Source organism: Suncus etruscus, chromosome 1 (genome assembly GCF_024139225.1).
Source record: "Suncus etruscus isolate mSunEtr1 chromosome 1, mSunEtr1.pri.cur, whole genome shotgun sequence".
NCBI lineage: Eukaryota > Metazoa > Chordata > Mammalia > Eulipotyphla > Soricidae > Suncus > Suncus etruscus.
Window position 1 is genome coordinate 140,463,957 of NC_064848.1, and position 27,483 is coordinate 140,491,439.

A 27,483-nucleotide genomic window follows, 5' to 3' on the forward strand; every position below is an offset into this window, starting at 1 on the left:
ATGTTAAGTCTCTGATTGCATCGTCATCCTTTTTATGTCACATAGTATCATAAACCTCACAATTTTAAGGCAAGTAAAGTTGCAGTTAGTATACTTACATTGTTGTACAACTATTAATTTCACTCTAGTTCCAAAATGCTTTCAGTACCCAATAAGGACATCTAATTATCTGATATGTAAGCAGCCTCTTCTTTCTCCAATTAACCCAGATTCTAGCGACTGACTAAACTGCTTTGGCTCCTCTACATTTAAATGTTCTGAGCATTTCTTGTTAGTACTATAAATGACCTTTTGAGTCTTTTTTTTTAAATCTTAAGTTTGAGATTCATCCATATTGTAGCATGTATTAATAATCCACTACTTTTTAATGAATGAATAATAGCTCATTGCAAGAAATACTGCATTTTATTTATTATGTTGATAGACACCTGAATTATTTCCACCATTAGTTTACCATTTCTACCATTTGTGCTGCCCTGAGCATTTAAGGACTTCTTTTCTTTTCTTTTTTTTCCTTCAATTTTTTTGATTAGGTATCTAGAGTTAATATCTAGAAATAGATCTTCTGTGTCATGTGACATTTCTAAAGGTTTTAACCTTTGAGTACCTTTAGTACATTGAGTACATTGACCAATTATTCTACATTCCCGATAGTAATTTTTGAGAGTTCTAGTTTTTCTATTTCTATGTCAATACCTGTTATTACCTGATTGGGTTTGAAGTTGTACTTGTAGGATTTGTATTTTGCTCTAATGTGGAATATCTTTTCGTGTACCCATTGAATCTATTTTTTTTTTCCAAATAAGGGCTATTGAGGGCCTTCCTGAATTTTAAATTAAGTTGCTGGTTTTTTCATTGTTGATTATAAGAATATTTCATATTGTTCTGGATATTAAATCTTTACTAGATATATTTGCAAATATTTTACCCATTTTCCACTTTCTTAGTAGTATCTTTTGATACAAAAATGTTTTAATTTTGATTGTTTAGTTTATATTTTTGTTTTGTTTTTTGACTTTGGACCAAACCTGGTGATGCTCAGGAGTTACTCCTGGCTGTGTGCTCAGAAATCGCTCCTGGTTTAGGGGACCATATGGGATGCCAAGGGATTGAACCGTAGTCTGTCCTAGATCAGCGCATGCAAAGCAAATGCCATATGGGACGCTGGGGATCAAACCAAGGTCCATCCTGGGTCATCTTTGTGCAAGGCAAACATCCTACCGCTGCACTATTGTTCTGGCCCTTATATTTTTGTTCTTTTGGGTATCACATCTAAAAATCCATTGACAAATCCAAATTTTAAAAACTTTCTATTTTCTTTTAAGAATTTTATAGAATCACTCAAATATTCTTCAATACTGAAGTAATGAATTTTAGTACTTAATTTTAAATACATTTTGATTTAATTTATGAATGATATGAAATTGGACTATTAACTTAATTCTTATTGTATCTGTCTTAGGTATTTCCCATTATTATCATGAAACATGAATTTCAACAAAAAGTTTTGGAAATTAGAAAAACATGTTCTGACTTTCGTGTATTTAATCAGTAATTACTTTCATCTTTTAAATGGAAAGCAACCAGCAAACTATGTTTTCTAATTAACTAAAGTCATGTTATATGGTGTGTGATAGAAAAATCAGTCATATTTGAGATATATATATATATGTACACATTTGTACAGTAAGTTTGGACTTTTAAATAAAATTTACAGGGATGATTAATATCTTTCTAGATTTATTATTGAACTTGATATTGAATTTTCTATTGAAGTATATCAGATCAGAATGTGTAATTGTTACTTTTATTCTATTCAGTTTTGTTGCTGTTTGCAGCATTAAAAATATCTACTAGTGGAGGCTGGATAGGGTAGACCTTAGGCTTTCTTCTATTAATAGTACAACATTTTAAACTTCAGAAGATGTATTTTAAAATGGAACATAATTTGCCTTTTTTTTTCAGTATTTGATTTTGAAGCTCGAAAGACCTGCAATAGTCCAGAATATCACGTTTGGAAAATATGAGAAAACTCATGTCTGCAATTTGAAAAAATTTAAGGTCTTTGGTGGAATGAATGAAGAGAATATGACAGAACTGCTCTCTAGGTGAGTTAGTATGGAGAGGCAAGGTTATCTTCTAACATGTTGCAGACTTCTCAGAAGTCAGACCTGCATGGTTTGATTTTCCCTCAAGAAGGAAAAAATATTTCTTCTATTGATAGTAGCTATTTTTGTGGGTTTTTTTTTTGTTTGTTTGTTTTGGGGCCACATTTGGCAACACTCCTGAATCACTCCTGGCAAGCTCAGTAGACCCTATGGGATGCTGGGGATTGAAACCAGGTCAGCCCCAGGTCAGCTGTGTGCAAGGCAAATGCCCTCCCTGCTGAACTATAACTCAAGCCCCTACGTAGCTTACGTTAGTATTGTGGTTTGAGTTAGTCAATTTTTTTTTTATTTTGTTTTTTTGTGGGGCCTAACCCATCTATCCTCAGTTCTTACTACTGGCTCTCTCAGCTCAGGGAACATTGTTGGTGGGTTCAGGAACACATAGGGGATGCTGAGAATCAAACCCAGGCCAGGTTCATGCAAGACATGTAAGTTTCTTACCTGTTTTACTATCGCTCTGACCTCAAGTTAGTAAAGTTTTTAAAAACTACATTAGATAGTATGTTGTTACAGTAACTTTTTAAAAACTCAAACATTGAAAGCATATTTTTTCTACTTAATTTTTAATCTTGCTTTTGAACTTCAAAATTCATTTAGCTTTAATTAAAATCTTTGCAGAACTTTACAGTGAATTAGAGACTAAAAGGCAGATTATGTGACTGCATACAGCAGCATGGTCCCTACCACTAGAATAGAGCTGTAGGGCATTTGCCTTGCAAGCGGCTGACCCAGGACCAATGGTGGTTCAAATCCTGGCATCCCGTATGATCCCCTGTGCCTGCCAGGAGTGGTTTCTGAGTGCAGAGCCACGAGTAAGTCCTGAATGCTGCCCAGTGTGGCCCCAAAACCAAAACAAACAAACAAAAAACAACCCCAGAAAATTGAGTTGTAAAAGAAGCATTAACTTCTTGATCAGAATTAGATGACTTAATTCTTTGACAAATTCTCATATTTGGCTCAATCTTGTCAGATACAAGTGAGCTATAAATTTTATGAGTTTCTATTTGTTGATTAAATGTTTTACTGTATTTGGAAATGCATTAGGGTTATAGATTCTGTCACACATTTGTATGCATTGCAATCACATTCTTTCATTACCATAAATATTTTACATTAGCTACCATTAAATAAAACTATAGTTATGATACAGTTGATGTATTTTGAACTGTTATGTTTATTGCTTCATATTATCTCATATATTTTTGAGCACAGATTTGACTTAATCTAAACATTATGTTAATCTGTATTTTAATATACTTAACAAATTATAAAGTCAGACTTGAAAATACTACCTTTTTTCCCACAGTGGATTAAAAAATGATTATAATAAAGAAACATTCACCTTGAAGCATAAAATTGATGAACAGATGTTCCCTTGCCGATTCATTAAAATAGGTAAGATTTTTCAGAAATTTACGAAAGATAAAGTATATTAGCAGCCCATATTATAGCCTGTTGACTAAATTTTGTAGGTTTTAAAAATGAAACTGTCCGTGGTTAAGAAAACAGAACAAAACAAAAGACCTTTTATGTGAACACTTTCAGTTCTGCACTTAATACTAAGTCTCCTTTTGCAACTACATTACAAGAAATTTAACCTGCTATGGGCATACTGATATCTTTTACTTGGCATTGTGTTGGTCCTCACCACCATTTATGCCACATTCCTGACTTGACATTATAAGTATTGTGGTTTAAATAGAATGTTAGTTGGAGCTTTCTAAATAGTTTTAGCTACTTACTGACTTGTTTGATATTTAGGATATGAGCTTTTTCTCTCATGTTTTTTCCCAAAAGATACTAATAGTTCTCTGTTGTATGTTTCCTTTCTAGTCTTTCCCCAGCATTCTCTTGATGTTTTCTTTGAATATAGTAGTGTTAGTGTGAAACAAGAATTTAGTATTTTTATTCCTATAATTTTTTTTACAGATCTATTCTGGTACCATATTTGAGTGATGTGGTGATTTAGCTCATATTTATGTACCTGGTGAGATGAACTGATAGAATTCTTAAATAGTGTCATTAAAATTCTTAAAACATATTTGACTGCTTCACATTTATATTTTACAGTGATATGTTTGAAAGATCTTTATTATTTCAGAAAATATTTTTCCTTAAGTAGCACAGTTTCTAAATATAGCCAGCCTTCAATTATTCAGTAATATAGGAGAGCTAAGCATGAGTAGATCAGTAGTAAGATAATCATCAAGTCATGTTCCTACTACACTTACATGTATTTTTTCACTTAAAACGAAAAATATTATTTAAAATGAATGTAAACATACTCATTGAATTAGTTTTTAAAATTTTATTTGAGTATGAGGGAGAGAGAGAAAGAGAGCAAGAAAGAAGTTAACTTGGGCTTCTCTGTAGCAGAAAAAGCCTGGCAGATGCTTGTTTTAAGATACATGTGAGGACTGGGGAGGAAGCACAAGGATAAGGGGAATAAACTTTGCAGGCTCTTGACCCTGACTTTCCTTCGCACCTCATGTTCCCTCAAACATAGAGGGCTTAACCCTAGAACCCCCATTCCACCCTACCCTGTCCTATATCTTCCACGGTGGCCCCGGTGGTTCTTGTCACTATAGGACTTGAGCAGCACTGCCTCCTTGGACCCTCACATAGGCCCACCTGAGTATCTCAGAGATATTGGTTCCTGGACCCCTTAAGCACTGAGAGATTCTTACCCCCAAAGTAAATGTTCTGGGAACATTTAATATAGAGAGCTAACCAGCATAACTGAACTGAACTAATATCAAATTTTATTTGCCTTTCTTAAGCTGCTTTATGTGTAAATATGATAATGCTTTTTCGGTGTAATGGTAGGGTAGGGAACTATATTGGATGTTTTCTTGAATTCTGTTTTAATGTATGAATATGTGGTAGTTTTTTGAATTTTTAAGTTCATATTTATTAAGGAGATACGATTTCATTTAATGTCTATTTTTGTACTTCATAAAGCTTATTTACATTCCTTTTACATGTTATGTTTTAGTCACTATAGAAAAAGATATGCAAGATTTTAAGCCTTCATATCGTTTCAGCAGTCATTTATTTTTGGAGCTTATGTTTTTTTGATTGCTATTTTGTAAGTACTTTCACATGTGCTACTCATTTGAATGCTATAATGGTAGTTAAAATCTTTCCTCTTGATTTGAGGAAACTAAAGGGAGAAGTCAAATGATCTTCCAGGCCATATACCTAGTGATGATTGGGTTTTGTATATGTGCTCTATGAATTTAAGGTAAGAGAGTAGGATGTTTGACTTAATTTACACTGTGAGTGGTACGTTTTTGTACTTATTTGGCAGATGAGAAAATGAATTTTAGACCAAGATCACATAGATAGTAAAACAGAGCGATGGGATACAAGCTTAAGCCTGTCTACTTCTGCATGTTAAGGTCTTTTATGTGATATTTGTAAGTTTATTTCCTTAGATTTGTGAAGTCCTGGGGAACAGAGACTCTTCTTTTCTCATTTGTTAAAATATTCCCAAGCAAAACTCATTCAAGATACTGTAATGTACTTTTAAGTTTTTTTAGAACTTTAGAGGGATTACTCAATGGCTTCCTAAATTTGATAGAGAAAAGGTTACATTTTTATATCTGTTGCCTATAAAGTATTTAGCATTTCCTTCAGTTATCAATATGGGGATCAACTCTTAATAACTGTAAGTTGTAACAAGACCTGGGCTTATCATTCTTTAAAAATTGTCCTTCAATACATTATAAAATAGCAAATTTATAACTTTGAAATTATGGTAATTAGATCTATTGCTAGGTGTTATTGAATGTTAATAAAATGCATCCATGTTTCTCTAAATTTTACCTGTTTTTTAATAATTATATTTCAGTGCAATTGATTAACTTTGTGATTCTGTTTTGGATTATGTATTTAAAAATGAGGAAGGTTGGGTTTCTGGGGTTCACTGATGAGGCAGAAAGGAGTTTGTGGCACGAAAAGGGCACAGTTCATATTGGAGTGGTTTATCTGACTAGATTTACTATAAAAGTTGAGTTTAGTTGACCTTAGGAAGAAGACTGAGTAAAAAAGCTCATAGAAGACTATGAGTAAAAGAAAAATTAATAAGTAAGAGTGTTGGGGCCAGAGAGAGAGAGAGCACAGCAGTAGGGCTTTTGCCTTGCATGCCCAGGATGGACCTTGGTTCGATTCCCAGCATCCCATATGGTTTCCCAAGCTTGCCAGGAGCGGTTTCTGAGTGTAGAGCCAGGAGTAACCCCTGAGTACCACCAGGTGTAACCCAAAAATCAAAAAGGAAAAAAGTAGGAGTGTTATTAATTAGGAGACTGGATTTGAGAGTACAGATTAAAGATTTGGAAGGGAAAGCTGCCTTCTTGGGAGATCAGATGAGAGAAAACATAAAGTAGAATGGGATTGGCTCTTCAATTCAACATCCTGATTCACATCTGAGTGAAGAAAATTAGGAAGTTGATGGGGCCAGAGAGATAACACAGTGGTAGGACATTGTGTGGCCAACCAGAAGGGATCTGGTTCAATTCCTGGCATCACTCATGGTCCCCTGTGACTGCCAGGACGATTTCTGAGCACAGAGCCAGGAGTAACCCCCAAGTGCTCCACTTGTGGCCCAGAAACCAATCAATCAATAAAAAAGTTTAAATTAAAAAAAAAAAAGAAATTTAGGAAGTTGAGATGGAGACAGAAGGAGATCTGAGTCTTAGGATTTGGGGGAGTCCTCAATTTAGATACATGGCTGACATTTGGATACATTGAATTTCTGTGTCATCTGAACTTCTGTAGCCTGGACCTTTCTTTGTGTAAACTTCAGAAGAAAGTTTCCAACATGACTGGATTTGGTCTGTATTCTCAGGAGTATTTAGAAATCTAGGACGAACACTAATTCTGGTGTGTCCTGATGGTGTTGTCCTTTGTGAGATCTTGTAGAGAGATGATTTTTTTTTTTTTTGGTTTTTGGTTTTTGGGCCACACCCGGCAGTGCTCAGGGGTTACTCCTGGCTGTCTGCTCAGAAATAGATTCGAACCAACCACCTTTGGTCCTGGATCGGCTGCTTGCAAGGCAAACACCGCTGTGCTATCTCTCCGGGCCCGAGAGGTGATATTTTAAAAATTTCCCCCAAGCCAGGAGCGATTTCTGAGCGCATAGCCAGGAGTAACCCCTGAGTGTCACCAGGTGTGACCCAAAACAAACAAACAAACAAACAAACAAAAATGACTTTTGGGAATGGTCTCCCAGCTCCCTCAGGGGAGTTTCAGCAATTCTTTGCCAACGGTCTGTGGTTTATTATGAGGACCTTAGGATGCTGTACTGCTTGGATTCTGGCTTTGGGATTCTCCAGCAACCATTTTCCAGTGGTATTCAGGGGCTTCCAGGGCTGGGCATGGCAGTGCTTAGGGGACTTTGTGATGCTCAGGGATTGATCCAGGATCAGCCTCATACTACACAGGTGCTTTAACAACTGGTTATCACTCTAGTCTGGTGTATGTTTCTAGGTGTTTTGATTATTGTTTGGGGTTTGGGTGTGTGTGCGCACATCCAGTGACACTCAAGATTTAATCCTGGCTCTGTGCTCAAGGAACACTCCTGGCAGGGTTTTGGGGTAGCCATAGGTGGTGCTAGGGAATAACCTGGGTCAGTCTCATGCATGGGGAGCACATTAGCTGCTATACTCTCGCTCTGGTCCACAAACATGTGTTTAAAATATGTAGTGTTAAGACAAATTAGTAATAGCTAACAACCATATGGGCTGATAGTTTTATTATTTACTTTTTGGGCCACACTCATTTGTGCTCAGGGCTTATTCCTGGTTCTTTGTTCAGGGTTCATTCTTAGAGTTCCCAGGGGACAATATGTTTTGCTGTAGGTAGTGCAGGACCACTGTGTAGTGTCAGTCTCATGCAGTGCAAGCACCCTATGTACTATACTCTTTGGGGATCGATAAAATTTATCTGCTAAATTATCTGGCTTTGTTCCTTTTTTTGTTCTGAGAGAGAAATAATGTGATCACATTCAGTTTACCTCACACTTTTTATAACTCGTTAATGTCTGAATTATATGTTTTCTTTTGCTTTACTACTATAATCAATCCCAGAACCCAAGATTGTGCTGAGCATATAGAATGTTTGCAGAAAATTTGTTGAATAAATTTTAGTAGGCATGAACAGTGATTTTGCTTTGCAAAGTTTTATTTGAGTCTTATTAATTGTTTTCCTTTTTCTTTTCTTCCTCCCCCCCCCCCTCAAGTTCCCCTCTTATCCTGGGGACCCAGCTTTAACTTTAGCATCTGGTATGTTGAACTTAGTGGCATTGATGATCCTGATGTAGTACAGCCGTGTCTCAACTGGTATAGCAAGGTAGGACTATATCTTAAAATCTAGATTTTATATTTCTAATGCCTGGAAAGGGAGTTTAAAAACATTGAGAATTGGAATAGTTACAATCAATCAGATGTCGTACTGTTACATTTTCTTAGCTTCTAAGCATTTTTTGCACTTTAATCAATGCTACTCTGTGACATAGGTATCATTATTAACCTTATTTGACAATGATAGAAATGGAGCACAGTGAAGTTAACTTTTCCACAGTTATTCTGTGATATAGGTATAATTTGTTACTCTGTATAGGTATAATTATTATCCATATTTTACAGTGATAGAAATGGATCAGAGAGAGGTTAATTAATTTTCTACAGTTATAAAACGCTTAAGCAAGTGTATATAAAGGAGGTCTGTCTCCAGAGTTTGTCATTATCTTCTCCCTATCTGACCTTGAATTCTGTTTTTAGCCTATCTTGGAAATATTTGAACAGGGTTTTGTTTTTATTTTCATTTGGGGACCCAGACTCACTGGCATTCAGGGATTACTCCTGCCTCTGTGATCAAAAATTGCTCCTGCAAGGCTCAGAGATATGGGATGCTAGGGATCAAAGCTGGTTCAGCTGCTTCTAAGGCAAATTCCCTATCCACTGTGCTATCACTACAACCCAATATTTGAATAGTTTTAGTGTGATAGTTTTGGTTGTAAGTTATTTATAATGCATTCCTCCATTGTATTTATATTGTATAAAGAGGGAATATATACTTTAAGCATGCAAAATTTGAATTATTTTAATTTGATAATTAGTTATTGGCTTATAGAAAGTATAACTTTGTAGGTCATTTTATACAATTGATACAGCCTATTTTATGTAAACTATTGGAAAATATATATTTCAATTCTTCAGAAGATTTTTGTTCTGTTTCACCTTTGATTTTGGTGTTATATATTTAAGTGAGCCTTGGCTATTTTTATCATTGAGATAAGACATTAGTCTTCTTACAACTTCCTAGTAATTATTTGCTAATGGTTGAACTGATCTACTCTTAGATTTTTGAAGCAACAAGTTTATTTTCATTTTAAGGCTTTTAAATATGGGATATCAACTCTTTCTTGTTCAACTTTTTTTTATTTGGCTAATTTTTTTTGGCACTTGACTTTATTTAGCTTAGAATAAATGACTTAGTCATTCTGTATTTTTTTATATCCTTGGATAAATTCTTTCATGGTCTAGATGAGATTTTTAAATATTAAAGATTGCTGTTAGAACTTTTTGAGTTTCTGTTGTTTGGGTTTCTTGGCTACACCCAGCTGTACTCAGAAGTAACACTTCTGGTGGTGCTCAGGAATTCAGAAGCTTCAAATGTAGTGCCAAGGATTGAACTTAGGTCCTTGCAAGGTCAGCATCCTACCTATTTTGCCATCGCTTATATCCCTTTTGTATGTTTTTATGATCCACACTTGGCAGTACTGAGGGTTATTTATGTCCTATTAATTTGATATCACTCTTTCCGTTCTTAGAAGGCCAGGCAGTGCCAAGGATCAAATCTGGATACTCTTTATGCAAAGCATATACTCCAGCCCTTTGAACCCTTTTGAACCCAAATGACTTTAGCATTTTATTCACATAATAGATGCACAGTATATACTTAAACTATCATAAATATTGTCCATCCTTATTTCAGAAAATGATTTGGCTTTTCACACTTAATTAACAATTTTCATTGTAGCAGGGCTAGAGCAATAGCACAGCAGGTTGGGTGTTTGCCTTGCACAGGGTCAACTGGGTTCAATCCCTGGCATCCCATATGGTTTTCTGAGCTTGCCAGGAAGGAATACTTTTTGAATGTAGAGCCAGCAGTAACCCCTGAGTGCCACCGGTATGGCCCCAAAACTAAAAAAAAAAAAATTTTTTTTTGTTTTTTTTTTTGTAGCCTGTGATATGTAAATGTTTTCTTTAATAAACTGAAGGAAATATCAGATATTGTAGAGAGCTGCAGATTTAACCTTTTGTAAAGAGATTTTATTTGAGAAATTAAAGGTTTTTGAGCCATGGGTTTGGGACATGGCTGAAAGGGAGAGGCGGTACAGATGCATGACTCTCTGTGGCCTCAGGGTTGATTCTGGGCACTGCATTGGCCCATAGCACTGCATCACTACTGAGTTCCAAATCAGCCTTGCTGCCAAAACAGGTAGCACCAGGAGCATCCTGGCCACCATCCAATGTGGCCCTGCAGAAAATATTCATCCCTGTTTCCTTTTAAATTCTTTCTCTAGAAATTAAAGTCTTCACCTTCTTTGAGTTTTCTTTTTCCAAGCATGAAAATTGGTTATTTTATAAAATCACTCCAACTCTGAATTTATAGAGCCTTATAGAAAGTTTAAAATGTGCATGCCACTTCAAAAGTCGATTTAAGTCTTTATTTAAGCACCATGATTACAAGCATGTTTGTATATAAATTTTTAATAAAAAGTGCTTAATTAGGTTTAATATTATTCTATCAAGAAACTATGATAAATAAGTATTATGATACATCTTTAGAAACCAAGAGTAACAAACTATTAATATAATAGTAGTTTGGATATAGATTTATTCTTCACTTATTTGATGAGGAAAAATCTTGGTTAATGTAAGAAAAATGATAACTTTTTATAAGCAAAATAGTCAACCTTTTACAATAAAAATTCAAACAATTGTAAAGTGATTTGTGTTTGTAAATTTTCTTACTAAACTATTTCTTGTTTGCTTTATTAAAATAAGCTTTTTGATAAATCATATTTTTATTCATGTATTGCTGCTATGTCACAGTTTATTTCATTATTTTTTATATATATTTGGAACATTTTTGTGTTTTAAAAATATGTTTATGTGAGCTTGTTATTTTGGCATTCTATTAAGGGAAAGATAGTAAATTGAATATTCCTCTTTATCAAATTTTATTGCATAATCTATAATGTAAATCAGACTTTAAAATAATACAATTTTATGTGAGATTTTGGGCCACTGAGCATTTGGGCTCCGGGCTTACTCCTGGCTTTGTGCTTAGAGATCCCTTATGGCAAGGCTGGAGACCATACATGGTGCTGAGGATCGCTCTCACCCATAAAACTATAGAATGTAAATAGTGACCTTTCTGATAACTTTTAGTTTGATTTTGAAATAACACTGGAATTTGATATAGTCATTCAAGTGAAAATTTATTACTAAAAACCAAAACCAGAAGGAAATAGTTTAACTTATACATTGCTTAATGGTTGCTGGTTTTTATTCCAACACTGTAATCTGATCAGTAAAAGGTGGTTTGTTTTTTATCATCTTAACTGGGCTTTGATATTTTTGTTGCTGCTTCTTGGAAATTTAGTTTCTTTTCTATTTTTATTTGAGGAATCATTACTGAATTTATTGTACTTTATATATAAAAATCTTTATTTAAACACCATGATTACAAGCATGATTGTAGTTGGGTTTCAGTCATACAAAGAACATACCCCCATTCACCACTGCAATATTCCCACCAGCAATGCCCCCCCCCCCCACACACACTCCCTCCTTCCCAACCCTTGCCTGTTTTTGAGACAGGCATTCTATTTCTCTCACTTACTAAGAAATTTAGGCATTCTACTTCTCTCACTTATTAAGAAATTTAGTTTCTTAGGGGCCAGAGTGATAGCACAGTGGTAGACGTTTACAGAAAGAAAGGAAGGAAAGGAGGGAGGGAGGGAAGGAAAAAGGAGAAGGAAGGAAGGACAGGGAAAGAAAGGAAAAGAAAGAAAAATTCAGTTTCTTGAATTAGTTTTTGTTTCATTTTTATGAAATACATGCATGTATATCTGTATATGTTTCACATCTTTCTGCTACATACTTTGAACCTTTGACAAGTTATTACAATTAACTGAGCTTTAATTTTGTGCTTTAAAAGTATGAACAGTAATACTAGTCAATGGAGCTTGTACAATGATTAGCATAGGGCGGAAGTTCACTGTAGGGTAGTTATCACTGTTTTATGCAGTAATAACTAAGCAAGGTTTTTCTTCTTATTTTCTCTTGTGTTCCAGTAGTACCGTGAACAGGAAGCCATTCGCCTTTGCCTCAAACACTTCAGGCAACACAACTATACAGAGGCCTTTGAATCACTGCAAAAGAAAACCAAGATTGCTCTGGAACATCCTATGTTAACAGATCTGCATGATAAACTGGTGCTGAAGGGGGATTTTGATGCTTGTGAAGAATTGATTGAAAAGGCTGTAAATGGTATGTTACATAAACTTATATTAGGTATTAGAATGATCTCAAGTACATACAGAATACTGTGTGTGTATGTTTGTGCGTGTGAGCATGTGTGGCATGCCAGGTATCTAACCAGGGCCTCAGATGTAAGGCAGGTATTCTGTTGCTGAGTTAGATAGCACAACCCCAAGAATTTTGTTGTTGTTGTTTAGCCACACCCAGTAGTTTTCAGAAGTGCTCAGTAGTGCTTGCTTCTGGCTCTGCACTTAGGGCTCACTCCTGGTAGGTTCAGGGGACCTATGTAGTGCTGGGGACCACACCTGGGTTGGACACATGCAAGGCCATTCATTTGCCTTACCCACTATACAATCTCTGGCCTCACCAAGAATATATTTTTAAGGAACTGTAGGCTTGTATTATACCAGTTGTTTACTTATCCTTCACTCTTCCCCCACTTTTTTTAAACTGAGTTTTTTGTTTTTTTGAATTAAGTCAATAATGTAAAAATAGGCTGAAAAACAAAACAGAAACATACATATGAAAAGATAAATTATCATCTTAGGGATGCACATATTTACAAATGCTAACAATGACTAGCAGTAAACCACATTTGAAAAAACTTTTTTTTTTTTTGGTATCATTGACCTACCCTATTTTTTTTTTTTTTTTGGTTTTTGGGCCACACCTGGTGACATTCAGGGGTTACTCCTGGCTGTGCGCTCAGAAATCACTCATGGGTTGGGGGACCATATGGGACACTGGGGATTCATCCTAGGTCAGTAGCCATCTTAGGTCAGCCGCAGGCAAGGCAAACACCCAACCGCTGTGCCACCGCTCTGGCCCCATGGCCTACTCTTTTATATAGTGTCTTTTTTGATAGAAAATTATTATTTTAAAAATGGTGTCCTTCGGGCCGGAGTGGTGGTGCAAGCGGTAGGGCATTTATTTGCCTTGGACATGCTAACTTAGGAGGGACTCCGGTTTTATCCCCCAACATCCCATATCATTCCCCCAAGCCAGGAGCAATTTTGAGCATGTAGCCTGGAGTAACGCCTGAGCATCACTGGGTGTGGCCCAGAAACAAACAAACAAAAAATGGTGTCCTTTGGTGGAAGGGGATGGCTAAATATATTTTTAAAATTGTTACAAGAAGACTAATTTGAATGAGAGTTTTATTAGAAACATCTTTGCTATGGTATGAATATTATGTAATCAGTGGTTTTCTTGGGGCTGATAATCTTTGAAAGAAATGTAATAGAGCATGATATAATCTCCCAAGATAATTGCCTCAGAAAATGACATACGTCTCTTTGAACATTAAAGTTGTCATATGATTTTTATTTCTATGAAAGAGCTCTTTGTTGTTTTATAGAGTGTTGAAAATCATTGTCATTCTCTTTTATGGGGAGAGAACAGAATTGCTGCTGCTTGCAATATAATATTTTTAGACAGTTAGACAGTCCTATTGCTGGCTTCTCAAATCTTGCAGTCTGTGGGCTCAATATATGCCCAGGTGACTGGGTTCCCTGCAGAGCTTCAGATTTTCAGAAAGACCAAACCATGGGCTGAAACATTTATGCTCATCCCCAAATCTGGGATTGGGCTCCAGTCATTGATTAGTGTTTGATTTTAATGATGAGGAAGTGGAGGGTCTCCCAGGCAGTGTTAGGGAAACTTCCCCCCTACCCCGCCCCCACTGGACAGGTCGGAAGATGCTGTGCTGTTTAGGCCCTGTGGAGCTGCTTGGGATAACTGGGCCAGGAGAGTCTCAAGGGCCACAATCTAGCAGTACTTCAGGGAACATGAACATGTAGTGTGGGTAGTATAACCCAGGTCAAGTACGAGCCATGGAATTTGTGACCGAGTTTTTATCAGCCTAATGCAGCATCCCCTGAAAAAGCCCTACACAACTGACTTCCATTTTTGGTGACTATATCAAGATACCTTAAGGATGGTGTGTTCCCAGCTATCTATGGATGACACGTACCCAATACAACCTATGCTATGTCTTGTGTCTCTCTTTCATTTATCTGTTTATGATTCGTATCTTCCATCATCAGAAAAGTGCATTCTTGAATCAACAATCAATCTTAGCACTTTTTTTTAACTCCCAGTTTATGAGCAGGCCAGAGGTCAGGGACTTTAGGAGCTGGAGCTTTAGTTTGGTGGTTAAGGTACTTCCTTTGCATGCAGTCAACCCTAGTTTGATCCCCCAACATCCCATATGGTCCACCAAGCACATTCTTCAGTGCAGAGATAGGAGTTACTCCTGAGTATTGCCAGGTACAGCCCCCACACCAAAAAAAAAAAAAAAGAAAAAAAGGGACTTAAAGTGGGATATTCCTATGAGATCAAATCCTTTTACTTGTGGGATCGGATACTAACCAGGTTATATATGTGTCTGGTTTGTTGAACACTCACAATTATATAAGCATTATTGATTGTAGGAGAAATTGTTGATGAGAGGAAAAATGCACATATTTATCACCAGATGTATTCTGAGTAAAATCAGCTTAATATGATCTGTAGAAGACTGGATGAGAATCTAGTGCATCTTTTTAGGGAAGAGAAGAATCATAGACTTTCTTAGTGCTCTGCTTTCATAAATTTTAATGCTATTGCCATTATCCTCCATTAGTACCCGGTGCTCATCTATCAGATACTGTTTGGATGTTTAGTGTCATAAAACAGCAAGTACTGCCTTTTTGAGTTTATAAATCGAAAGTTAACTTCTGATTTTGCTTCCAGCTACATTGTGTTATAAAAACAAACTTTACCTTCAGCCTTATACATTGTTACTGCTTATTCAGTTGTTAATCATACTTGAAAATAAATGATTCTAATCTTTGAAATCCAGTATACTTAAGGAGTATAACAAATAGAATATATAATATATAGTGTAATATGTTACATATAATAACTAATCTTTTATAAAACCAATAAAATACCACTTGTGGGGGCAAGGAATATAACTCTATCTGTGTATGTTTGATTCTCAACCCAGCAAAAATAAATTGATAAATACAAAAGGAAATGCTTGTTTCAAATGAACCATTGCTGGCAAAAGTGTATGCGTGTGTGTGTGTAATTTCTAAGAATAAATTCTATGTAATCTCATAGGATGATGAAGGTACAAGTACTTTTGTACTTTTTTCTTTTTATCTTTCTTTTTTTTTGTTTGTTTTTGTTTTTTTTTGGGCCATACCCGGCGATGCTCAGGGGTTACTCCTGGCTGTCTGCTCAGAAATAGCTCCTGGCAGGCACGGGGGACCATATGGGACACCGGGATTCAAACCAACCACCTTTGGTCCTGGATCAGCTGCTTGCAAGGCAAACGCCGCTGTGCTATCTCTCCGGGCCCCACTTTTTTCTTTTAGACACTTAAGGTAATTTAATATTGTTACTGGCTTGCACCTTTGTTGGCTCATATTTGGTTTTGGTTTAATAAAAACAAAATTACAGTGCCGGCCTCCTGTTCAGGAAACGGAGAACAAGACTACCAGCAATTTTCCATAACTATAAGGCTAAAAATATGTTTTAAAACGGTCTCTTTGGTCTTTCATTCAATTAATAATAGAAATTCTGCACAACTCTTGATAGTACGAAGGCTCATTTTACCCACCATCCATCTCTAGAAAGGAACCAAACTTTGGGAAAATGGTAATGATTCTACTTTTGAGACAGAGAACCAAGTATTTTTTTGTTTTATTTTTCCTTCCCTTTTCATTTTCTGTGCTCCTCAACTGGCCTGGAACAATGTTTAGTTAATAAACATTCCTTCCAGGGTGGTTCAGCTTGCTGCTGACTTCACTGATGATGATTTGTTGGACAAATAAGGAAGTAAACACTGGAGAGATTTTGGCTTGTGCTCCACTGAAAACAGCAGTGAAGCAGTTTCTGCCTGCTACAAAGGCAAATCTAGAGGATCAGAAGTTTTCTATCTAGCTTCTGACGGTAGAAACAAAAGCTACTTTTAGTGTCTTCTTCAAGACTAGTCTGTATTTTAAGAAAGTGACAATCTATTATTTATTTCCCTACTTGATTTCCTATTTGTCTAGAAATTTCTCTACCTTTACATTTAATTTCATGAGAGGAAATTTCTGAACCAATAGCTGTTACTTCTCTGACAATTACTGGCAATAAAGATAGAACTGAGGATGATGGGTAAAAGTAATTACCTAGAAGAAAATGAAAACACTCAAAGAAAGCTTCCTTTTGCAGTGTTACCATATTGGCCATTGAGGTCAAGTTTTTTTGTTTTGTTTTGTTTTTCTTTTTATGTGGTAAGGGAGGGATCAAGTTTTCCTAAAGTGTCATTTTGAGGACCTAAACCAGGGGTCTCAAACTCAATTTACCTTGGGGCCGCAGGAGGCAAAGTCGGGGTGAGGCAGGGCCGCATAAGGGATTTCGCTTACCAAATATTAGCAATAAAAAAATCACATTAGTAAGAAAAAAATTGCATTAAACATTTGCATACGCCAAACGGAACTGCTCGGGGTATGCGAATGTTTAATGCGATTTTTTTCTTACTAATGCGATTTTTATTGCAATTATTCAGTAACGAATAATCACGAATACTGCGATATTTGAAGGCCGCGGGCCTCGAGTTTGAGACCCCTGACCTAAACCCTTCTTTTCTTTAATCTCTTATTTTTCCTCTCCCATCTCTTTATTATCTTTGCTTCTCACCCCTTTGTGTAGTCGTTGTTAATTATTTGATATACATAAAACGCGCTGTCCTACGATTTTTAAGAAAGTGAGATCTAAAATCTTATTGGAGTAATGTTACCTTGTGGCAAGGTTGCTAACTGCATACTTGATAATAATGGGTAAGGAACTATTTAGAGTCTGTGTTTCTTCTGAGCATTGGTAATTCGTATCTTTTGTAGAATATGCCGTTTTGTCCAAATGGGTAATAACTCCACGTTTTAAGTTTATTGGTATAAAATTGTTTATTTTCTGTTAACTGTTTAATTCCTTGTATCATGTCTAATCCTTGACATGCAATTTGGGTGGGGATTTGTTGTTGTTGTTTGCTTACCAGTCTTGCTAAGCAAATATTATTTATCAGGGAGGGAAATTGGGGACATTGGTGGTGGGAAATGTGTACTGGTGAATGGTGATGTACATTGTATGACTGAAACTCAGTCATGAACAACTTTGTAACCATGGTGTTTAAAGTAATTAAAAAATAAATTAAAAATAATATTCATCAATAACAGTATTATCTAACGACTTAATTTCTGTGCCTTGCTTTTTCTGTTAATTATTTTAATTTTTATTTTGTTGCCTTTAGTAATTGTCTTTATTTTCTCCTTCTACATAACATGGTTTCTTTGTTTTTGTGGTGGGAAGACCACACCCAGCTGTGCTCAGGGCTTATTCCTGGCTCTCTTTCTGGGATCACTCGCTTTTCCTGGAGCTCTATAATACTAAACCCAAATTGGGTGCATGCAAGACAAGTGCCCTTCCTGCTCCACTATTTTATTGTTCTTACTCCCCCCCCCACCCACCCCTAACATTGTTTCAGTCTCTTCTTTTTCTAGTTTCTTGAAAACTTGAGATAATTAATTTGAGATCCTTCTTTACAAATGGAGGCATTTGGTGTTATTTCCCTGTAAACACTGGTTGTTTAGCTGTATATCATCAAACTTGCTGTGCTGAATATTTTTGTTCAGTTTAATATATTGAATATAAGTTTTGTTTTGTTTTTTTACTCCTTACATTTCCCCCCCCTTAGGTTTAATCATTTTTGTTTGTGTTTTTTTGGAGTCAAACCCAGACACTTAGAGCAGTGCCAGGGATTGAACCTATGCCTCCTCATAGCAAAACATGCCTTTTGTGCCATCTCTCAATTTAATTTTTTTGTTTAGTATTCTTTTGGTTTTTGGTTTTTTGGGGCCACACCCGGTGATGCTCAGGAATTACTCCTGACTATGTGCTCAGATATTGCTCCTGAGTTGGGGGACCATATGGGGATGTCCTAGGTCAGCCTCATGCAAGGCAAAAGCCCTACTGCTGTGCTATCGCTCCAGCCGCTGTTTAGTATATTTAATACAAGGTTGAGGTGATATAATAGTGAATAGTAGTGTAGTGGTAGAGAAAAAATGCTTTCGGTGTTTTGTTGTTGTTTGGTGATCCTGTTTTAGATTCGTAAATTGCTGAGAATTTGTGGTATAAATGGATTTGACTCGTGATTCCATGTAATGGAGCGACTGGTTTGTGGGTGAACAGCTTGCGATGTTGGTTTCTGGCCTGCCATACCTTTCCAACTGTGTGGGTATCATTTCCTGCTTGGGACCTCCGTCTCTTGCCCTATCCAGACGGGGTATGGGAATCCCTCTCGCTGGGGATTGTGGAATGCACAACCCGCCGTCCAACAGACTTTTATACTTTCTCTACTATATGTGATATAATTTTTCTGTTTTATTAATATGTGACTTTGTGGTGATTATTTTATGCTATTAGACTTTGTATTTCTTAGATACTCTCAGGAATATTTTGGCATTTCCACTACAGGTTAATGCATTGTTAGAATTCTTAAAACTATTTTCGTTAATGAGGTTGACCTTAAATTTTTCTTTTCTTTTTTGTTTCTAACTCTGTATAATAGATAATAAAGCTAACTTTTTCTTCCTGTTCTTTATATATGTATCATATAAAACTATTTAAAGACTATGTAGCACATAATTTACATAGTTGATCATAATACATTTGTTTCCAAACAAGTGGCAGTGAAATTATTAAAGAAGAAAAAAGGAAAGAAAAAGAAGCTAATGAGTACAGCAACAAGAAAATTTGTGAAAATTTTGTACCTCACGATGAGATTATTAGGTTTAGTAATCTCTTGTTGCTAGTTGATCATTATGTTACAGTTTTAGTTTCTGAAAGTTAGCATCTTAATTTTTAGACTTTATTGTTTTGTATATCCATCTCAGAATATATATGCCCCTCTTTTTATTTTTCAGTTGTGCTATGATATAGTTTCCTTTTAGTTCAGTATTTTCTTTTTTTTGGTTTTTGGGCCACACCCGGCATTGCTCAGGGGTTACTCCTGGCTGTCTACTCAGAAATAGTTCCTGGCAGGCATGGGGGACCATATGGGACACCGGGATACCAACCAACCACCTTAGGTCCTGGATCGGCTGCTTGCAAGGCAAACACCGCTGTGCTATCTCTCTGGGCCCTAGTTCAGTATTTTCATTACAAAGTGATATGACTCTTCTGTGACCAGGCTTCAGATACACAGTGGCATCCTAATTGGTGTGTTCCTATGGGGATAGTTTCAATTTTAAAATAAAATATTTTCTGGTTATTTTCACTATTAAATGACTTCTAGCATGAAATTTCTAGCACATATGAATGTACAGAGTACATATTCTGTACATTTCTTTTTCTTTGAAGTTTCTTTGGCCCACTCAGATCAGGTTTTAAATAATAATGTTTGAGTCTCTCAGTTGCTGAGAAAAATGTATAAGCATTTCTCACTCTGATTATGTATACTGTGTTGAATCTTTGTGCATTTTCTTCTGCTTATATTTTGTCAGAATTCATTCATTTGAAGCCATGTTCGTAGAATCATATGGATTTTACATTATGATACTTCAAATGAAGTACTTTGTCATTTAGAAATATGTTCTCATTGCCAGTTTTTGTCATTAGGTATAAATGATCTTACCTTAATGCATCTACTTTTGGCTCGGGATATAGCCGAATGATAAAGTATTTATGATGTACATACTCAGTTTCTTCTTCCTTTTTCCCTCTCTCCCTCCCTCTCTCCATCTCTCTCTCCCTCTCTCCCTTCCCCTCTCTCCCTCCCTCTCTCTCCCTCTCTCTCCCTCCCTCCCTCTCTCTCCCTCTCTTTTTCTCCCTCTCTCCCTCTCTTTCTCTTTCTCTCCCTCTCTCTCTTTCAAGCACACACACATACATACATACACAAACACACATAATTTACTTTTACTTAATTATGTTTTTTGTTTGTTTTTTTTGGCCACATCCAGTGACGTCCAGGGGTTATTCCTGTCTATGCGTTCAGAAATCGCTCCTGGCTTGGGGGACCATATGGGTCACTGGGGATTGAACTGAGGTCCATCCTGGGTTAGCCGCATGAAAGGCAAATGCCCTACCGCTGCACTATCACTTCGGCCCCTTGGTTAAGTATTTAGAGAATTATTTTATTTTTATTTTTTTAGTTTTTGGGTCCCACTCGGCAGCGCTCAGGGGTTACTCCTGGCTCTACACTCAGAAATCACTCCTGGCAGGCTCAGGGGACCATATGGGATGCTGGAATTCGAACCACTGTCTTTCTGCATGCAAGGCAAACGCCCTACCTCCATGCTATCTCTCCAGCCCCTAGAGAATTTTATTTTTCTATTTTAGTGAATTTATTTTTTGGTTTTGAGGCAATATCTAGCGGTGCTCAGAGGGTCCTACTCCAGGTTCTCTGATTGGGGTTGCTGCCAACAGTGCTCAGGAGACCATTCAGTACAGGGAAGTGAAACCAGAGCACACTTGACAAGTACTCTGATCCTTAGTCAAATCCCGTGCTCTGTATCCACAGCCACGCTTATTTAATTGTGTTATTAATTTTTTATTTATTTTAAAAAATTTTAAAAAGGAAGTATCTTCTAAAAAGTTGGTTGGATTTTATTTTTTAGAGGGGCCACTGTGGCAGTGCTATGGGAGGGGAATTTGTGGGTTTAGGGGCATAATTCGAGTTCACCAATGCTAGGCCTGAACGGTAGGTACCATCTGAACTAGCATCCCAGACACCCACGTGGCTGGATTTTTGTTTTGCCTTTATTTTGAATTTTGGGTTCATACCCAGTGGTGCTCAGGGCTTACTCCTGGCAGGTCAGAGGACCATATGGGGTACCAGAGATCAAATCTGTGTTAGCTATATTTAGGGTAAGTATTCTACCCACCTTATCATCACTCTGCTCTCTTGCTAGTTGGATTTTAAAAAAAGATAAAGTTGTCTTTTTATATTAGAATAATTGTTTTATTTGTACATTCAATTAATGACAAATATATTCCCCCACTAACATTTAATATTTCCACTTCACTCTTTTAAAATAGTGGGCACACCCAGAATGCTCAACATTCAGTTTTGGGAAGCCACCAGATTTACAGCTGCAAAACTTGTAGACTACCAGGGCTATTCCAGTAATGCGCAGGTGCTAGGCATCAAACTCTAGATCTCACACATGTGCATTAATAACATGCCATCTCCTGGCCCTTTTCTCTTTCTATATGTGTGGAAATAGCATGCTCTGATTATATTTTATTTGTAATTAGTTTAGAAATGACAACATGTTAATATACTTAAAATTTATCAGTACTTTTTCTTTTTTCTTTTTTTGGTTTTTGGGTCACACCCAGTGGCACTCAGGGTTTATTCCTGGCTCTGTGATCAGAAATTGCTCCTGGCTAGCTCAGGGGACCATATGGGATGCTGGGATACGAACCACCATTGTCCTGGGTCGGCTGCATGCAAGGCAAACACCCTACCGCTGTACAGACTTTGTAGACTTTTAACTCCTCTCTATTTACTATTTTTAACTATTAGTCATTTTTTACTATTTACTCTATAATTTTGATATTGTATCTAATGGTCTTTAATACAACCTTGTTTCACTTATATTCTTTTATAAACTTTTCATTTATTCTTTCTTAGTGTTTGCTACTTTTTTTTATTACTGCTTGTATCTTTGATTTTATAACTAGGATTGTATTCCTTCTTATTTAAATACAGCCTTCACAGTTTCTTTTTCTGAAGATGACTTTTCATTCACTTGAAAATTTTGTGTTTTTTTATAAAAATATTTTTTTTTGCTGGATATAGAATTCTGGATTGTTTTCTCCAAATATCATTTCACTGTTACCCCAATTTATATATTTTATATTGAAATGTTTACTATAACTTTAGGCTGTAGCTCCTTTGAATGCCTCCACTTACAGCTTCTTCTTCCTTCTCCTCCCCATTATCCCCCACACAGCTGTGCTCAGGGCTGCCAGAGATCAAACTGAAGCCAGCCATATGTGCGAGGGGAGTGCCTTATTTCCTGTACTCGATCTCCAACCCCCAAATGCAATCTTCGATCTAAGATTAATTTAAACATTTTAGGCTTAGATTATTTCATACTAACAGGACGACTCCATTGTGTAAGTCCTGTTAACTGTTATGTTTGTTTGGTTTTTCAAACAAATGTGTCTTGCCTTTTTATCTGTCTTCTTTCATTTTCCCTTTTTTCCTTTTAAACTCCACAATTATGTTAAATTGTTTCTATTCTATTTCTGTATTAATGAGTCTTAGAATAAATTCATTATTATGTTTGGCCTTCATTTATGTGAATTAATTTTTTTCTTTTATCTTTTTCTTCAACTCATAATTCAGGATTTATTTTATTTATTTGTTTGTTTGTTTGTTTTTGTTTTTTTTGGGGTCACACCTGGTGACGCTCAGGGGTTACTCCTGGATATGCGCTCAGAAATAGCTCCTGGCTTGAGGGACCATATGGAATGCCAGGGGATTAAACTGCCGTCCATCCCAGGCTAGCGCTTGCAAGGCAGATGCCTTACCACTCCACGCCACCGCTCTGGCCCTGTGGATTTATTTTCTTGTGTTGTCCTACTTATTTTCTTGTTTTGTCCAGCTTTTGCAAGCTTTTTATATTTCTCTTCTTCCGTTTATATTTTTAACTTTAATTCATTTTATAGAGAAGGTTGCTTACTTCTTTTTTTTTGGTTTTTGGGCCACACCCAGCGGTGCTCAGGGGTTCCTCCTGGCTGTCTGCTCAGAAATAGCTCCTGGCAGGCACGGGGGACCATATGGGACACCCAGGATTCGAACCAACCACCTTTGGTCCTGGATCGGCTGCTTGCAAGGCAAACACCGCTGTGCTATCTTTCCGGGCCCGGTTGCTTACTTCTTAAGTATATTCATAGAAAAGTGATCATTTTCCTCTACTTTTGCTTGCATTATTCTGTTAAATCAGATTCATTTGTTAACTTTAAATTCCTAAAGGTTAATTGTAGTTTAGTTAACATGGTTCCAATAGTGATAGTATTTTTTTTTCCTTTTTTATATCTTTATATAAATTTGTGGTGATTCTCTTGTAGTATCATCAATCTTGCAGTGAAATGAGTGTTTTCTACATAAAATATGTTCTTGTCGGTTAAGAGCTAGGACTACATTTTGGGACAGCAAGGTTTTTCCTTCTATGTTTTTTTTCCCTGATTCCTTCTCAGTAGTATTCATTCCTCTCTTTTTCCTCACATCCTGACTCTGAGAACTGTGGCTCAAAGCATGCTCTGGAAATCTCTCTACTATGGCCATATGGTGAAATCAGCTATACATACATAGTTCTTGTAAATAAATAGTTTGCATGGTTTTGATGGTGGAATCCTGGTATGCTACAATTTGAAAGAAATCTCAGTTGTATCCAATTCTTAAACACCAATTTGAAAGATAAAACACTTATAGGGGCCAGCGCAGGAGCGCTAGAGATAAGGCATCTGCCTTGCAAGTGCTAGCTTAGGACGGGCGTCGATTCAATCCCCCGGAGTCCCATATGGTCCCCCAAGCCAGGGACAATTTCTTTTTTTTCAGGGACAATTTCTGAGCGCATAGCCAGGAGTAACCCCCAAGTGTCACTAGGTGTGGCCCAAAAATAAAAAAACAAAAACAAAAAAGCCCACTTACTTATATTTGCAGTCATGCAAATAATTAGCACGAACAATTTGGTAATGTGGTATTGCTAAAAACATGGAATTTATTTATTTTCTAATAGTCTTTATTTTTGCTTCGTAATTTTAATGTCTTGCAGTTTCCTGATCTCCCTCATTTTTAAAGTTATTTTGGGGGGGCTCTTTTTAACCTGACAACTTGGTGGTGCTCAGGGCTTTCTCTTGGTTTTTTGCTTAGGGATCACTCGTGGCAGGCCCAGGGGACTGACCTTTTGGGATGTTCAGGTTCGAACCTGGATAGGCCTTGTGCAAGGCAAATTCCCTAACTGCTATACTGTTGTTCAGGCCCTCTCCCTCATTTATTTGTTTTGTTTTGTTTTTGTATTTTTGGGCCACACCTGGCGGTGCTCACGGTTTACTTTCCTGACTCTGTGCTCAGAAATCGCCCTGGCTAGGGGGACCATGTGGGATGCCAGGGATCGATCCTGCATTCATCCTGGGTCAGCCTTATGCAACACAAACACCCTAACACTGTGCTGCCCCATTTCTCTTTTTTCTGTTGTTTTTTTCCTTTGGCCACACCCAGTGATGCTTAGGGGTTACTCCTGGCTATGCACTCAGAAATCGTTCCTGGCTTGGGGGATCATATGGGGTGCCAGGGGATCGAACCGTGGTCCATCCTAGGTTAGTGCGTACAAGACAAACGCCCTACCGATTGTGCCACTGCTTCTGCCCCCTTTCTCATTTTTAACTCTTTTTTTTTTGGGGGGGGGGGGGTTTCCCACCCAGCAGTGCTCAGGAGTTACTTCTGGTTCTGAGCTCAGAAATCACTCCTGGCAGACTTGGGGAACCATATGGGATGCTGGGATTCAAATCACCATCTGTCCTGGATTGGCTGCTTGCAAAGCAAATGCCCTCTGCTGTGTTATCTCTCCGGCCCCTATTTTTAACTCATTTTAAAAATCCCCCATTCATTTTCGGTGAGCTTTTGTTTAGAATTAATGTTTAAAAGTATTAGAACATTTTAAAGTTAACCGAACAATTTTATCTTGTGATTAAATTTTTTAAGTAAAATAGATGACTTTGATGTGCCTTTCTCAAAATTGAATTATTCCAGTTTGATTTTTTGTGTATATAATTCTGAATTTACTGTTAGAATTTTTATTACCATCTTGTCTTTAGTATTAATGGGATCATGACTAATTTTTTGTGAAAAGAAAAGTGTCCATTCTTGAAATGAAACCGTGTTGGTGAACTGTGAAAAAAGCCCATGAGAGTAGATTATTTGATAGGAAACCTTTCACGGAAATAACTGACGTGACTTGTTCTTCCTTTCTTTGACAATTAAGATATAAATTCTTGGCAACCAAGATATAAATTCTGATTTATAAATACTGGTTTAAAAAAGAGAGCTGGGTAGCGCAGGTAAGGTGCTTGCCTTGCACATGGCTAACCTAGGTTCAATCCCCAACACTCCATACCATTCTCTAAGCCTACCAGAAATGATCCCTGAGCACTGCTGGGTGTGTACCCTAAAATATATTTTTGGGGTCCCAAACAATAGTAGTAGGTAGGGCTCTTACCTTGCATGAGACCATCCTGGGTTTGATCCCCAGCATCCCATATCATTCCCTAAGCATTCCCAGTAGTAATTTCTGAGTACAGAGCCTAGAGTAACCCCTAAACATTACTGGTGTGGCTCCCAAAACAAAAGTAAAGAATGATAGAGGGCTCGGAGAGATAGCACAGCAGTGTTTGCCTTGTAAGCAGCCGATCCAGAACCTAAGGTGGTTGGTTCAAATCCCGGTGTCCCATATGGTCCCCTGTGCCTGCCAGGAGCTATTTCTGAGCAGACAGCCAGGAGTGACCCCTGAGCACTGCCAGGTATTGCCCAAAAACCAAAAAAAAAAAAAAAAAAAAGGAAGAAGACATAGAACCTTCTTTTTGTGGGAATGTTGAAATGCCCCAAAAACCAAGAAAAAGAAACTGAATATGTGTGTGGGAGATTCAAGTTTCCAGTTAAGGTCATCTGAAAAGACTTGAAAGTGGAAAGGAGTGGTTACAACTGAGCTTCGTAACTACCCAGAAAAGAAAGAGATTAGGGAGATTTCTCTAAATTGCAGCTTCTGGCATGAGTACAAGTTATGAAGAACAAACTGTTTTCACTTAAAATTTTTCATAAAAGTCTGTTTTCAGAGAATAAAAGAAGCAAAAGGGAGACTTATTCAGATTAAAATCAGTTACCCGATAGAATTTATAGAAAAATGTTTTTATAAAGTATTATTTGTTGGGCCCTTGTAAGAGGAAAATTAATTTTTTTTTTTTTTTTAGTAAGGAAATGCAGGGCCTGAGAGATAGTATAGCAGAGTATGGTGTTCACCTTGTATGCAGCTCACCCAAGTTCAACCCCCAGAATCCCATATGCTCTCCCAAGTACCACCAAGAATGGTTCCTGAGGGCAGAACCACAAGTAATCTAAAACCAAATAAATAAACAAACAATAAATAAAATGAGGAAATGCTACTGAATCATAAAAGTCCTAGTATGAGGTAAAGTATTTTTGTTTGTTTGTTTGTTTGTTTGGCCACACCCATTAAGGTTACTCCTGGCTATGCACTCAGAAATTGTCCCTGGCTTGGGGGACCATATGGGATGCCAGGGGATCAAACCGAGTTCCGTCCTAGGCTAGTACTTGCAAGGCAGATGCCTTATCTCTAGTGCCACCTCTCCAGCCCCAAGTATGTAGTAAATTTTACGGTCATTTTACTGATCCACTTTTTTTCTCTACTTGGACATGATTAAGGAACTGACTTCATTCTCATACATTTACAAAGTGACTGTAATAATAGTGTTGCATATAGCCATAAACATTTCCAGAGGAATTAAAGTAGATATGTATTCTTTGTATCTACTTACAAATAAGGAAGCATTTCCTAGAAACTCCTTGAAGCCCTCATGTTTCATTAGTCAGGACTGAATTCCATATTATTCATGAATTAATCTTCACTGAGAGCTGTGGTATCAGACAGGGTAATAATTTGAGGTAGAATAGATGTATGTGGGTAGTTTAGTTTCCATGACCA

The 27,483-nt window shown here is 36.9% G+C and overlaps 1 protein-coding gene across 5 annotated transcripts in view; it reads left to right on the forward strand.

Annotated features, from left to right (window-relative positions):
* MKLN1 (muskelin 1) overlaps positions 1 to 27,483 on the forward strand; it is a 393,778-nt gene that overhangs the window by 279,363 nt on the left and 86,932 nt on the right. For all 5 annotated transcript variants that reach the window (XM_049774456.1, XM_049774465.1, XM_049774473.1 and 2 more), the window contains 4 exons: positions 1,966 to 2,108; positions 3,475 to 3,563; positions 8,410 to 8,519; positions 12,541 to 12,733. In XM_049774456.1, the coding sequence (XP_049630413.1) occupies positions 1,966 to 2,108; positions 3,475 to 3,563; positions 8,410 to 8,519; positions 12,541 to 12,733 (535 nt within the window). The remainder of the gene's footprint in view (positions 1 to 1,965; positions 2,109 to 3,474; positions 3,564 to 8,409; positions 8,520 to 12,540; positions 12,734 to 27,483) is intronic.